This window comes from Triticum aestivum, chromosome 5D (genome assembly GCF_018294505.1).
Source record: "Triticum aestivum cultivar Chinese Spring chromosome 5D, IWGSC CS RefSeq v2.1, whole genome shotgun sequence".
Classification (NCBI taxonomy): Eukaryota; Viridiplantae; Streptophyta; class Magnoliopsida; order Poales; family Poaceae; genus Triticum; species Triticum aestivum.
Window position 1 is genome coordinate 534909842 of NC_057808.1, and position 12751 is coordinate 534922592.

A 12751-nucleotide genomic window follows, 5' to 3' on the forward strand; every position below is an offset into this window, starting at 1 on the left:
ACGGCTGTGGTGTGGTCCGGCAAGGGGCGGCCGTGGCGGAGTCCGGTGAGGGATGGCCGCGGCTGGGTCCGGCGAGGGGCGGCCGTGGCGGGGTCCGGTGAGGGATGGCCGTGGCTGGGTCCGGCGAGGGGCGGAAAGAAAGAGGGTGGGGAGTCTCGAGCGCAGCGGGCTCCGGCGAGGGGCAGCCGCAGAGTAGTTCGGCGAGGGTCAGCCGCACGCGTACGAGGAGCCGCCCGTCTCTGGCGGCGGCGGTTGACCTGCCGCACTGGTCGCCTGGCCGGCGCGTGGTGCCCGCCGGCGCTGGTGCCCGCCTGGACGAGGAGAGTCGGGGGAGGAGGTGAGAGCTCGGGCGGCGCAGAGGCATGCGTGCGGGAGGGGGTGCGCGAGAGGCAGCAGACCGCGCCAGAGGCGCGCGACGGCGATGCGCCGGCCGGAGGGAGCACGGGCGGGGGCCTCTCGGGGGGAGCACAGGCGCGGGCCACTCGGTGGGATTTGTGGCTGTCGTGGGTGAGAGGACGGGCGAGGTGGGTGGGGCCGTCCGGTTGCGTCGGTGGGTGGACAGAGAAAGAGAACGTGGGGAGAGAGAGAGGACGTGGGGGCGTGCGAGAGATGCGGGATACAGCGAGTGGTAAGGATCATGCCACCTCATCGATCCAGGAGATCGATCCGCGAGGTGTGTTTCTTCTTTGCCGTCTGTGTTTTCTATTACAGACGGCAAATAGCATATTTTGCTGTCTGTAATATCTTTGCCGTCTGTGTTTTATATTATAGATGGCAAAACATGCTCTTTGCCGTCTGTAACAAAAAAAAGCAGACGGCAAAGATCTTTGCCGTCTGTGTTTTGCTTTGCAAACGGCAAAGTGACCGATTTGCCGTCTGTGTTTTTGTTGCAGACGGCAAAGTGAGCGATTTGCCGTCTGTGTTTTTTTTTGCAGACGGCGAAGTCTATTTTACCGTCAGTTTTTCATTGCCGTCTGCTGATGACGGCAAACCCTTTCTTTGCCGTCTGCCCGACGAAAAGCTGACGGCAAAGACGCCTCCTGACGGCAAATTAACTATTTCCCGTAGTGACCGTTACAATTCCGACGAGTATGAGCAATACAAGAATTTCTCTCTACCATACTAAGAATTATCTCTCTAACAATGAATGCATACTTCGATCTATTTGCTACTCCTTCCTTAATCATTGAGACGGCCTCCAAGCAATCTGACTCTATATCAATGGGTAAATTGCTCCATTGTAAAGATGAAGAAATTCCCTCTTTTATTGCAAGTAGTTCTGCTTCCAGTGCATCAGTGCACGTGTGTAGGTGTCTGCAAGAGCTAAAGATGATTGATCCCGCACGATCTCTAAGAATCATGCCAGCCCCCCCGATTCCATTAACAAAAGAACCATCTGTATTAAGCTTAACTCTTCCCATAGCTGGTTGAGTCCACGAACTGGGAACCGTATCATGATGTGTGTGCTGTTTCTGTTTACCCATGTATTGGATAGGAGCCTTGCCCTTACCCGAATCTATAGGGTTCTGTAAGTCCTGCAGTGAAGCTAGATAGCTTGTCAAAAAATGAACAGAGGCATCCATTGGTGGCAGTGGTTTTGAGTGGACTATCTCATTCCGAAGGAACCAAATTCTCCAGAATAGCATCAGCAAGCGACTTCGTGTATCATCGTTGATACTAGATAGCACATGGAATAGCCAATCTTGTCCCGTGTTGTTTATTCTCTTTAGCTTAGGCAATTTCCATACTGCAGACATGGCTTCCCAGAGTCGCACTGCATGGTTGCAGGAGCAAAAAACATGAAATGCATCCTCATCCTCACGTCCACATACCGGGCAGCATGCTGAAACTTCCAATGACCTTCTGAACTTATTTTTCCATGTTGCTAGTGAATCTGACGCCAACCGCCATGCAAAAGATTGGACTTTAGGGGGAACCATGCAACGCCATATATCTTTCCATCCATCTCGGCTTCCATCAGCTCTACTGCTTGTGGATGCCAAATCTGAGTTTGCAAGTTCATCGCTAGCCATTTTGTACGCACTGCGCACAGAGAATGTACCACTTTTTTCCGGGGCCCAAGCAATAAAATCGTCGCCCAAGCGAGGAGCAGGCCTTATTTTCTGAATCAAAATCACGTCGACCGGCAGAAAATGCTGAGTGATCTTCACCATGTCCCAGTTTCCGTGAATGTCCAGTAGGGACGAAACCCATTTAAGTCTGCACCTTCCCTTACGTGAGATTAGGCCCCCTGTAGGTTCCCTTGCAACCCATCTATCTCTCCATATCCGGACAGATTTTCCATTGCCAATTCTCCAAACGATTCCCTTCTTCAAAAGCTCTAATCCATGCGAGATTGCTTGCCAGTGGGTGACGGGTTAGTAGCAAAAACTGTATCAACAAGGTTGCCGTTGGGAAAGTATTTTGCCTTCAACACTCGAGCACACAAGCTATTTGGATGTTCAAGTAAACGCCATGCTTGCCTGGCTAATAAAGCTTGGTTGAATAAGCGGAAATCCTTGAATCCCAAGCCCCCTTGTGACTTTGGCCTAGTAATCTTCTCCCATGAAAACCAGAGTGTCTTCCTCTTCCCCTTCTCTGCACCCCAAAAATAATTTCTGACAATGCGATTCAAGTCATCGCACACCTCAAAGGGGAGTTTAAAGACACTCATTATGTGTGTGGGAATAGACTGAGCAACCGCCCTGATCAACACTTCCTTGCCTGCTTGAGTTGGGTGGCCATCAAAATTGAACAAACGTTTTGTGAGCCTGACTTGCAAATTTTGAAACTTCCCTTTCGACATTCTTCCATTTGGGGTGGGTAATCCCAAGTACTTCTCCTCGAATCCTGAAGATGTAACCTGAAGCACATTTTTGATATTTTCCATGTTGGCAACCATTACCGGTAGCTTTCTTCGAACTCTCTCTCTCTCTCTCTCTCTCTCTCTCTCTCTCTCTTACTTCTCCGATGTAACGCGTACTACACACCTGTCCACGTCGACGGCAGTTAATACCGCTGACATACTCAGTATTCTGATCGTCACTTTCAGGCAACGCTGAGATGTCCCGATCCGTAGTTTAGTTATATATATGATACCACTCTCTTCATCTCATAATATAAGAGTGTTTTTGACACGAATGTATTCACGTCGAAACGTCGTTTGATTTGGATGGCGAATCTGCAGGTGGAATGCTCTGTGCATGGAACGCATCCATGTGCGCTGTTCTTCCGTCAGCCGTGCCTTTGCCGGCTGCACGCGCACCTTCGGATTCAGACACCAGCGCTTTGGTTCGGGCCACCCACTGGTTTCACAGACGGTTTTCCTTCCTCGTGGTGGTCAATAGCATGCTCGATATCCATTCCCATGAGAAAAATATCGTGTTTGTCATGATGAGATTAGCACCAAACCTGACTAAGTGACCTGATCCCCTTTTATCCCCAGGTTCAGACCTGCACCTCTGATGTCATATGGTTCGGCCGGCGTCCTTCTCTAAAGTCTGATACAGTTGCCAACCACTCCAACCCCGTCGACACACCGTTCCTGTCTTCCTGACGTACGTATACTACTAATCACCAGGCGCGACCGTGTCCAACTCCATCACATCCATAGCACGTATGCGTATCGCAGATCACGTCTCCGTAAGCAGGGCATCAGTCGAAGCAATCCTCTGAGGTCTAGCAGTTTGGCCTCACTGACCAACCCTCAACCAACCATGTTGAACTCAGCCATGCACGCGTCTCACAGGGCGTCAAATCTCCCGTCCTGCACTACATTGACCAAACACACACTCATACCTTCCTAACAGGTTCATCTCATCTCGTCTCACAGAGATCAAAAGCACCAGCTGCAGCGAACAACCCACACAAACCTGTCTGAAACAAGCTCTGACGTATCAACCAAAGGCTTCAGACTCGTTTGACATCTCCGCATTTCACAGCAGTAATTCTAATCGACGTGTAACAGTTCTGAATGCTTTCTTGGTTCTGTAGAACTTTACAAGGCCCATGTAGTAGCTGTTGTTAACACTCTATCACCGACTCCGACAAGCGGCAAACCAAAAAAATTAAAACAAGCGTATGTCTCTGTAGAACCCCTAGATATTACACGGATAACTTAGCGGAAGGCCAGGCTCTCCATCGGCGGGGTCAGCAGCGTGCCAAAAATCATCTCCCCGGTGAAACGACACACACAAAAAACTGTAGTATCTAGCACGCCAGCCGTTCATCGGGCATATGCAGATCAGATCAACGCGCCAAGGGAGGCCGACCTTCGATGTTCCTTGCCATTGTGTTCAACTTTGTCCAGCCGCTTGTCGAAAGCTGATGAGGCCCGAACGGAGCAGTGCGGCAGGCAAGCAGCACGTCGTCTGGACCATCTACTTGTTTGGGCAGTCTGATGCTCTGTGCCCTGATTGCCCACATGTGAAGCATGCGCCACTGAAGCTTCTGCTCATGCAAATGGTGGAGTGTTAGATTCACAAAGTAGCAGTATTACTTCTGTACTCAGGAAAAGGTGAAAGTAAGTTTTGGTCATGATTCAGGTAAGCTGCACCAAGGCCAAAACTTAGCAAGCTAATTTCAAGTTTCCACTGACCAGCACTAGGTAATAGGTACAGTATAAAGCATCAGGTGTTCATATGTGCTGATGATGACTAGATACAAGTAGTCTAGTTCTAGTCTTTCAGTATATCACATTAGCCATTAGGTACCAAACCTTGCATCAACTTGGTGAAAAGAATATCATGGGTGGAGAAGAATCAAGATCAGCACTTGCCAATTCAAAATACAAATGGACCATCTAAAGATGGATAAGTGTGAATCTGAATAGCGGATTGTGATGCTGTTTGAGTGATTCTGTGAAGCTTACCTGTCCCTGCTTCCAAAGGAAGAGCCACCACGACCACCGTATGACGATGAGCGTTCACCAAAGGAGGAGGATCTGTCACCGAAGGATGATGAGCCTCCACGCCCACCATAGGACGAGTGGCCGCCGCCGGGGGATGACGAACGGTTTGATCTCCTTGCACCACCACCTGAAAAGTCATCATCTGACCAAATATCGTTGTCAGGTCTGCTAGAGCTCCTGCCACCGCGACGGAATCCTTCATCAGAGTCCCAACTACCACGGCCTCTTGAGCCGCCGCCCATACCGCCCCTGGACGACCCCCGCCGGTTCCTAGAACCCCGGTCCGAGTTTGAGAATCGGCCGTAAGAGTCGGTAGCAGGGCCATCATCTTGCAACACCGGCAGCTGCAAGTAGGAAGTAATAAAAACAGTCACCACACTAGCTCACAACCACCAGCATCACATATAAACAATACAAGTACTGCACTATATAATGTGCGTAGTGCAAGCCTAGCTCATAACAACCAGCATCAATATTTTCGTGCACGGAATATCCATAATAATTAACTTAAGAAGATGAAGATGCAAAAGCTACCTTTGTTACTTTGCTCAAGGTGTTTCCTTCGGGCAGTTCCATAGTAAGCAGATCCTTTGCAATCTCCTCGGGTAAATCAAACACTGCTCCTTGGACCTGGTACAGTTGGCAATGTGTACAAAAGATTGTTATTTGAAGAAGGGACATACTAGAAAAGAGACTGCCTCATAATGATGGTTGAGTTACTATACATGCACCTTTCTTTCACTAAAGGAAAATGATATTACTAAAGGAACAAATGCACAGAAGCAAATGATCAACATACTGAAGAAAAGACTCACCCTCTCATCTGCTATTAGGTATATTTTTCCAACTGCATCAGCAGCAGATGGAGAGACATCAGACAGAAAACCAGTGACAGATCTAGGAGAAAAGAAGCCTCTTGCATATGCCGGATCCCTGGTAAGTTGTAATGTCACCGATCCCTGCAGTTTAATAGAGTTAATGAGAGTATTTGAAGAAGGCGTCTTGCTTAAGAGAAAACTGCAAGAAAAGGCAAATGCACAACAAAGCTATGGATAACCCACCATGGTAGAGGCAATTCGGGTACTAGTAGAACTCTACTAGTAGTATACTGTACTAGTATCAACTGGATAAATTCAGAAGTCTAGAAGGCGATTCTAAGTTTGAAGCAAGAAAAACTGGATCATAATGATAGCGGAACAGGTAAAATGTTTTCTTACTTAACTGTGCAAATTAGTTAGGATTGGTGGAATTCATGTAAAAACCATGCATATGAGTAATCTCCTTGTGGCACTTTTTACCTGCTCATGGCTAATCAGGGAACGTGAAGAAGGTGGCTGAGAAAATCCACTCAGATGTGCCAATGCAGAAGCAAGGGCGGTAGGTCCTAGTTCTTGGCTTAGTCTCTCAGCCGCTGGAACAAAGTATTGAATCGACTCAGGGTGCACACCTCGCAGAGTAGCAATGACATGCTCTGCAGATGAATCAAGGACTTCTTCCATTGTAGGTGGGCCAATAAATTCAAATTTGCATCCAACATCACGTTCAAGTGATTTAACTGTCCTTCGCTGGTTGGTTGTAAACATTAAGATTGCATTCCCTGCTTTCCCTGCTCGTCCAGTGCGCCCAGAACGATGAACAAAAGTCTCAGGGTCATTTGGCAACTCATAATGAATAATCTGCATTAACAGAAATATCTCTCATTCATTAATCTGCATCTGCCATAATCCATTTGAGACAGCAAAATGCTCAAATGAATTTAATATGCTACCGGCAATTGATAAGAAACAATACCACGTGAATTGCAAGATTAACGCAAGAGACCAGATGGAGATGTGATAAAACGCATGAAAGTTATATGTAAAACAAAGGTATCCCGAACTTAAGTGTCTGACGGTATTTGAATTCAAATTCAGTGTGTAACAAAGGCAAAGTTCTTGAAATGTTTGATTATTTACTTATTTTTTTAGCACCATAAATAATATCATGTGTGTGAGACTGAATGTTCTAGAGAATGTGCAGTATATATCTTGGAATTTGCACTAATTGTTTTTTCTCAGAGATATACAAAGCAATAATTTGGTGACAAGTCGTTAAACATAGTATATGCTGTAAATTTGAAAACATTTAGCAGTCAACAACCACACCACAAAGAGTTAGTGTTAGAGGCTGGATGATTTACAAAAATATGTATCTAGAATCAGATAAAGTGAAGAGGAGCTGCAAACCCACCAAATCAACATTGGGTATATCAAGACCACGAGAAGCAACATCAGTTGCCACAAGAACAGTAAATTTCCCTTGGCGGAAACCATTTAATGTCCTCTCACGCTGATGTTGTGAAATATCACCGTGAAGCGCCTCAGATGCAATACTGGTTGTCAATGCCAATGATACCTCGTCTGCATCCCGTTTTGTCCGAGTGAAAACAATAGTTTTCCCACCCTTTGCATATACCTGACAACAAAAGATTTGAGTAACATTGCACTAACAAATGTAAAGTGATCAAATTAGGACATCATCGAAAATCTAATTTACCAACGTTCAAAACACTAAAGAGGTCCAAGCAAATCTTTAAGTGGACTTTTAAAAGGTCCAGCTCCCTTAGAACTCAAAAGCACAAAAGTAGTTGTTATTTGCAACTGGTAAACCAAGACTGCCATTATTGTAAAAGAAAAATCCAGCCCCACGGCAACTTAAATGAATGAAAAAAATAGAAGTTCAAGGAAAATATAAATTATATTCAAGAAAAAGTAATGTCAGCATACAAAAGTAAATGCTAATCAAAGAAATCATGCACATCGTAACTAGCTGCTTTGTGTATCTCAGCCCAGGGGTTAGACATAGAACATAGAGCAGTAAACAACAAAAGAGAGGAAAGGTAACAAAAAGAATCAGCTAAAAATCATTAAAGTGCATTAACATACCGTAATGAGATCACTAAGAATGGTGCGCTTTGAAGTCGTTGTGAGTGGAATAGCAAAGAGTTTGATTCCTTCAGCTAGTTTTTCATCTTGATCGCCAACCTAATTAAAACATGGAGGGACCAAATGACTGATTAGGACATAAAAAATGAATATTGAAGCATAGCAGCATATATCTCACAAAGCAGCAACAGAAATCTTCAAGTGCGAGTAGCATGTTGCGTTAAAAAAACTGTAAGTAAAATACTCTAAGACCAGTCTTGTTGTCTCTTATCTCCCACCGTTTTCTTATTTTTACAAGTGGCCGCCTTCGCGTAAGCAAATACATGGCAACAGTAAAATCCATCAAAAACTCCTTTGTTAAGTTCGAAGAGCTAGTGGTAGCACATTGTTGAAGTTTGTATTCATGCACCGTGACTAAGAATTAAACCCAACACTTCAATCTCACATACAGCTTCACAGAATTAATATACAGTAGAAAATCATGGGTCACATGTTTCAAAATAGCAAGTTTATTGCCCAGAATTTACACAGAATAGCACACTAAAGAAGGAACCATAGAGCATGGTCATAACAACTAACATGTACGAATACCTAAGTCAAGATAATAATGCAATAAATACAAGAATGCTCTTAAGTAGATAATACTGATTCATTGTCTACTTTTGTCGAACAAGTAACAGCAAAATAACCAGAGAAAATTAAGGGCCCAGGAAAATAGAAAAGAAAATGAATGTGAAAGCATGAAGGCCATACCAAATCAATTGTCAAAGGATTATCCAAGTACCGCCTAGACAATTTCTTCACCCAACTAGGCATGGTCGCAGAGAAAAGCATGCTTTGTCGTTCGGCTGGCAGCTGTTGCAATATTGTTTCCACATCTTCCTCAAACCCAACTGCAAGCATCTGGTCAGCCTCATCAAGGACAAGATACCTAACTTCTCCCAACTGAAGACTTCCACCGTTTATCAAATCAATTAGGCGACCTGGAGTTCCTACGACAACATCAACACCACGGGAGAGTGCATTCTGCTGGGTATTATACGAGACACCACCATAAACACACACTGTACTAAGCTTTGGTGCTGATTCCATAATTTCCTTCTCAACTTGTTTAGCCAGTTCTCTAGTGGGTGCAAGGACCAAAGCTCGAGGAATACGACCTCGCCTGCCAAAAGAGAAAAAACATAGTTAGGGAATGTAAATTACCAACTGATTTTAATGCTGACATCATGAAGATGCAAAACAAGATAAATGGGTACCCAGGGGTGCGCCCTTCGTCCTGCTCGATTATTTGCTTGATCATGGGTATACCAAAGGCTAACGTCTTTCCAGTTCCAGTCTTTGCTCTTGCAATCAGGTCACGGCCCTCAAGTGCTGGAATCAATACAGCCCTCTGGAGGAAACAAGAAAAATCAGTAAACGACCAGGCAAATAAGCACCTCATATGGAGTAAAACAAGCACAGTGAAAACATGTGTTACAAAGTACTCCTTCTATCCCAGAATATAAGATGTTTTTGCAAGCTAAAACAGCATACGAAAACGTCTTATATTATGAGACGGAAGGAGTACATGACAGTTTGTTGGAAAACTAATTCATACAACTAACATCATCTTTTTACTTGTTACATTGTGCATTTCCTTAACGGGCATGACTTAGACAATGTGTTATCATAACTTCCCTAGACTTAGAAATACAAATGGAACAGGCTAATTCTGTTCACGAAAAAAGGGAACAAATGGCACAGCTGCCCCCAACTCCTGCGCCAGCTGACAATTGCCCACATTGGGTGCTATTTGTGAGAATAGTACAGTTTGACACTTACAATGGAATGCTACAACATAGGCGCTGTCAAATCTCACTACAAAGTGCAGCCAACACTACAACATGGTCGCTTGGGTAATCAATTATGGGTTTATGGAAAAATGGTATTAGGTTCTAGTGTTGGCACTTAGCTACTTTGTTATGACACCACTACTGTCTCCTTTCCACACAAAAAAGTAAAAACAGTATGGCTCCAATTATCGTGTGCAAGCCCCTCCCAAGCCTATGCACCACGAATTACAACAGTACCAACTGAATTCACCAAATGCTGCACTGACAGACACCACACCCATCCTAACAGCCAGTTAACCTATGTATGCACCACGAATTACGACAAGACCAACTGAATTCACCGAATTCTACACTGTCAGACACCACTCCCCTCCAACAGTGAACAGCCTCAGACCCTGAAATTGAGCGTCAACACAATTAAGCAGGTCCAAAACATGACAGAAATTGAGCTCACCTGGATGGGGAAGAGATGGGTAATTCCGCGCTTCTCGAGGGTGGCGACCAGCTGGGCGGGGAGGCCGAGCCTGGAAATGGCGAGCTCATCCGCGTCCCCCTGCTGCAGCCCCTCCACGGCGGGCCCCTCCTGGTCGCTCCCGTACCCTTCCTCATCCTCGTCGTCGCTGCCGCCGCCGAGCCCGAGGCGCTTGAAGGCGTGCTCGCTGAGCACGGAGTTGGGCGACGCGATGGCCGCGGCGGCGCCCGCCCACCTGCGGCCGAGCGCCCAGCAGCGGAAGGCGGCGCGGAGCCGGAGCGCGGGCGCGAGCCCGGCGGTGCCGCCGCCGCTGGGGCTGGAGAGGGAGAGGGACGGGAGCGTGAGGAGGGAAGCCATGGGGGGAAGGGGGCGGGGGAGGGAAGCGATAAGAAATGGAACGGATGGCTGCTCGGCTCTGGATAGGAGGGGGGGAGGGTTTATAGGCGGGCCGGGGCGGGGTGGATAGGCCGGAGGGGTTTGCCAGGGTTTTTCGCCCACGGGGAGCCTCCTCGTTCACAGGAAACGCCTTCCTCTGTTTCTCTCTCTGTTCTCCGCTGTCACCGTGGTGAGAGGGGTGTGCCAAGCTTGTCCCTATGCTTCCTTCTCTGATATTTTGTGAAGTATCCTCATCAGATTAGGTTAGGACAAGTGTGTATGAATGTCTCTCAAGCGGTGCATTGTGAGTATATAGAGTAAATGTTGTGGCAAGATGTCGTGCTCTTGGGCCCGTTGCAGAAGATCGATGTCAATTTACTCGGTTAGGTCTATTGTGTTATAATATCATCAATGGTGGCAGCCTTTTCATCACACATTATTTGGAAGCTAAAAATCCCATTGAAGGTTGATTTTGTTATGTGGTCCTTGGATAGCGCAGATGATTCTGACCAATGACAACCTCAAAAGAAACATAGGAGTAGATGGCGAGGTTGTGCAAACTGTTGTTTTTATGGCGATGAGGAATCGATACAGGGTTTGTTCGTAGATCGCCCACTTGTTGAATTATCATCGCATACTATCCATATTACCTTTTGCTGAAGTATAATGTCCGGCCCTCTCCCATAGTTCGGACTTTTGCTTGCGTTGGCTAGTGCATGAAGCTTAACATGGTATTAGGGCTTAAGGGTCTTTCTTCGCACGCGCAACTCGTGCTCTCCCGATCTCCCATAGTTCGGACTGATGGATGAAATGGTTAGGGACATAAACTTGCAACCGAGAAGTTCAAGGTTCAAAACCTAGTAAACACAATAAACAATTGCGACCTGCCCCCGCTTCCGCTGCCCACGACATAAACTCCGAAGGAGCATAGACGTGAGAGGGAGTGTTCAAGTATAATGTCCGACCCTCTCCCATAGTTCGGTTTTTTTATTGCCTTAGCTAGTACATGAAGCTTAACACTCTTAACCTACCACCCAGGAGTAGGACAAGTTTGTTCCGAAACTGGTTGATGGGGTTCATCCTAAGTTAAAGTCCCAAATCGGTGTGCGAGTTATTGTTTTATCATGGACTATATAGAATTCTCGCAATGACTATGTTTTGAAGCCCATTCCAAATGCTCCACCTTGTACATGTGTTAGGGTTGCCATGTATACGAAAATCCGATGTGACAGGGTAATTAAGAAGAGAGAGATGAGTTTGGTGACCCAGGAGAAACAATGCCAAGCGCGTAAACCTAGTCAAAACACTTAAACGAAAGAAGTCCACCAATGCTTGGAAGAGTTTAGTTATTAAATCATTAAATTAAGGCACCTATACATTGTGGGCTTTAGTTGCTAAACTCTTTGAGGCTAGTCACAGTGGGGAGTATATGCCACTAGTCTATGTTACTACCTTCATAGTGGGAAGTAACATATGTGTTGTATCATGCAAACCTTCATTTATTAAGATGTAGACTCATTTTTGCTTTGGGGTGCATTACGTTAATGTAACATATTATGTTAGGGAAACACTTCCTATCATACGTCCGAGGAAGCATTGGTCAGGCCACCCCTGCGCCATGGATACATGTTCGATCCCATGGCTAAAATATTCAAACGAAAATAATTATTTGCCTCGTTCCAAAACCTTCGAGTCTTCACGCCACGTCCACCATAATCCTTGCTCCGTTCATCTATCCCGAATTCCTCTATCCCGCCCCTACCGCACCCTTGTTCCTCTCACCTGCGCCCAACCCACCTCACTGCCTATATCGCAAGCCACCGTGTCGGCTCAATTTTCTCCGCTAGGATCCACGACCCTGTTCCACGTATCGCTGCGGCCCTGCTCCAGTCCATCACGCCGGGGATGCTCCATCCCGTCATCAGCCGGCCACGCGGCCATTACCGCGTGGTGCTTTCCTACCTCCCAACGGCCATCCTCCATACTCCACCAACTGTGGCGCTTCCTTGTATATCCACGTCTTCTCCCTTGTGTGCAGTACTTGTCGGTGTCAAAACCGGCGGATCTCGAGTAGGGGGTCCCGAACTGTGCGTTTAGGATCGATGGTAATAGCAGACGGGGGACACGATGTTTACCCAGGTTCGGGCCCTCTCTAAGGAGGTAATACCCTACTTCCTGCTTGATTGATCTTGATGAATATGAGTGTTACAAGAGTTGATCTACCACGAGATCGTAA

The 12751-nt window shown here is 46.4% G+C and overlaps 1 protein-coding gene across 1 annotated transcript; it reads right to left on the reverse strand.

Annotated features, from left to right (window-relative positions):
• Positions 1-3961: 3961 nt before the first annotated feature.
• Positions 3962-10545, reverse strand: LOC123123577 (DEAD-box ATP-dependent RNA helicase 3, chloroplastic). Its single transcript, XM_044544105.1, has 10 exons — positions 10123-10545; positions 9093-9226; positions 8587-8998; positions 7834-7932; positions 7139-7363; positions 6208-6585; positions 5725-5868; positions 5444-5539; positions 4871-5253; positions 3962-4449 (listed from the first exon to the last, which is right to left on the reverse strand). Exons 1-10 carry the CDS (start codon positions 10495-10497, stop codon positions 4380-4382), a joined length of 2316 nt encoding a protein of 771 aa, XP_044400040.1. The 5' UTR covers positions 10498-10545; the 3' UTR covers positions 3962-4379.
• Positions 10546-12751: the final 2206 nt, after the last annotated feature.

Coding starts and splice junctions, on each gene's coding strand:
- LOC123123577 (XM_044544105.1), bottom strand. CDS start 10,497: ATGGCTTCCCTCCTCACGCTCCCGTCCCTCTCCCTCTCCAGCCCCAGC. Junction 7,364..7,833: donor TTCTTAGTGATCTCATTACG/GTATGTTAATGC, acceptor TTTTGTTGTCAG/GTATATGCAAAGGGTGGGAA. Junction 5,540..5,724: donor ACCTAATAGCAGATGAGAGG/GTGAGTCTTTTC, acceptor CAACTGTACCAG/GTCCAAGGAGCAGTGTTTGA.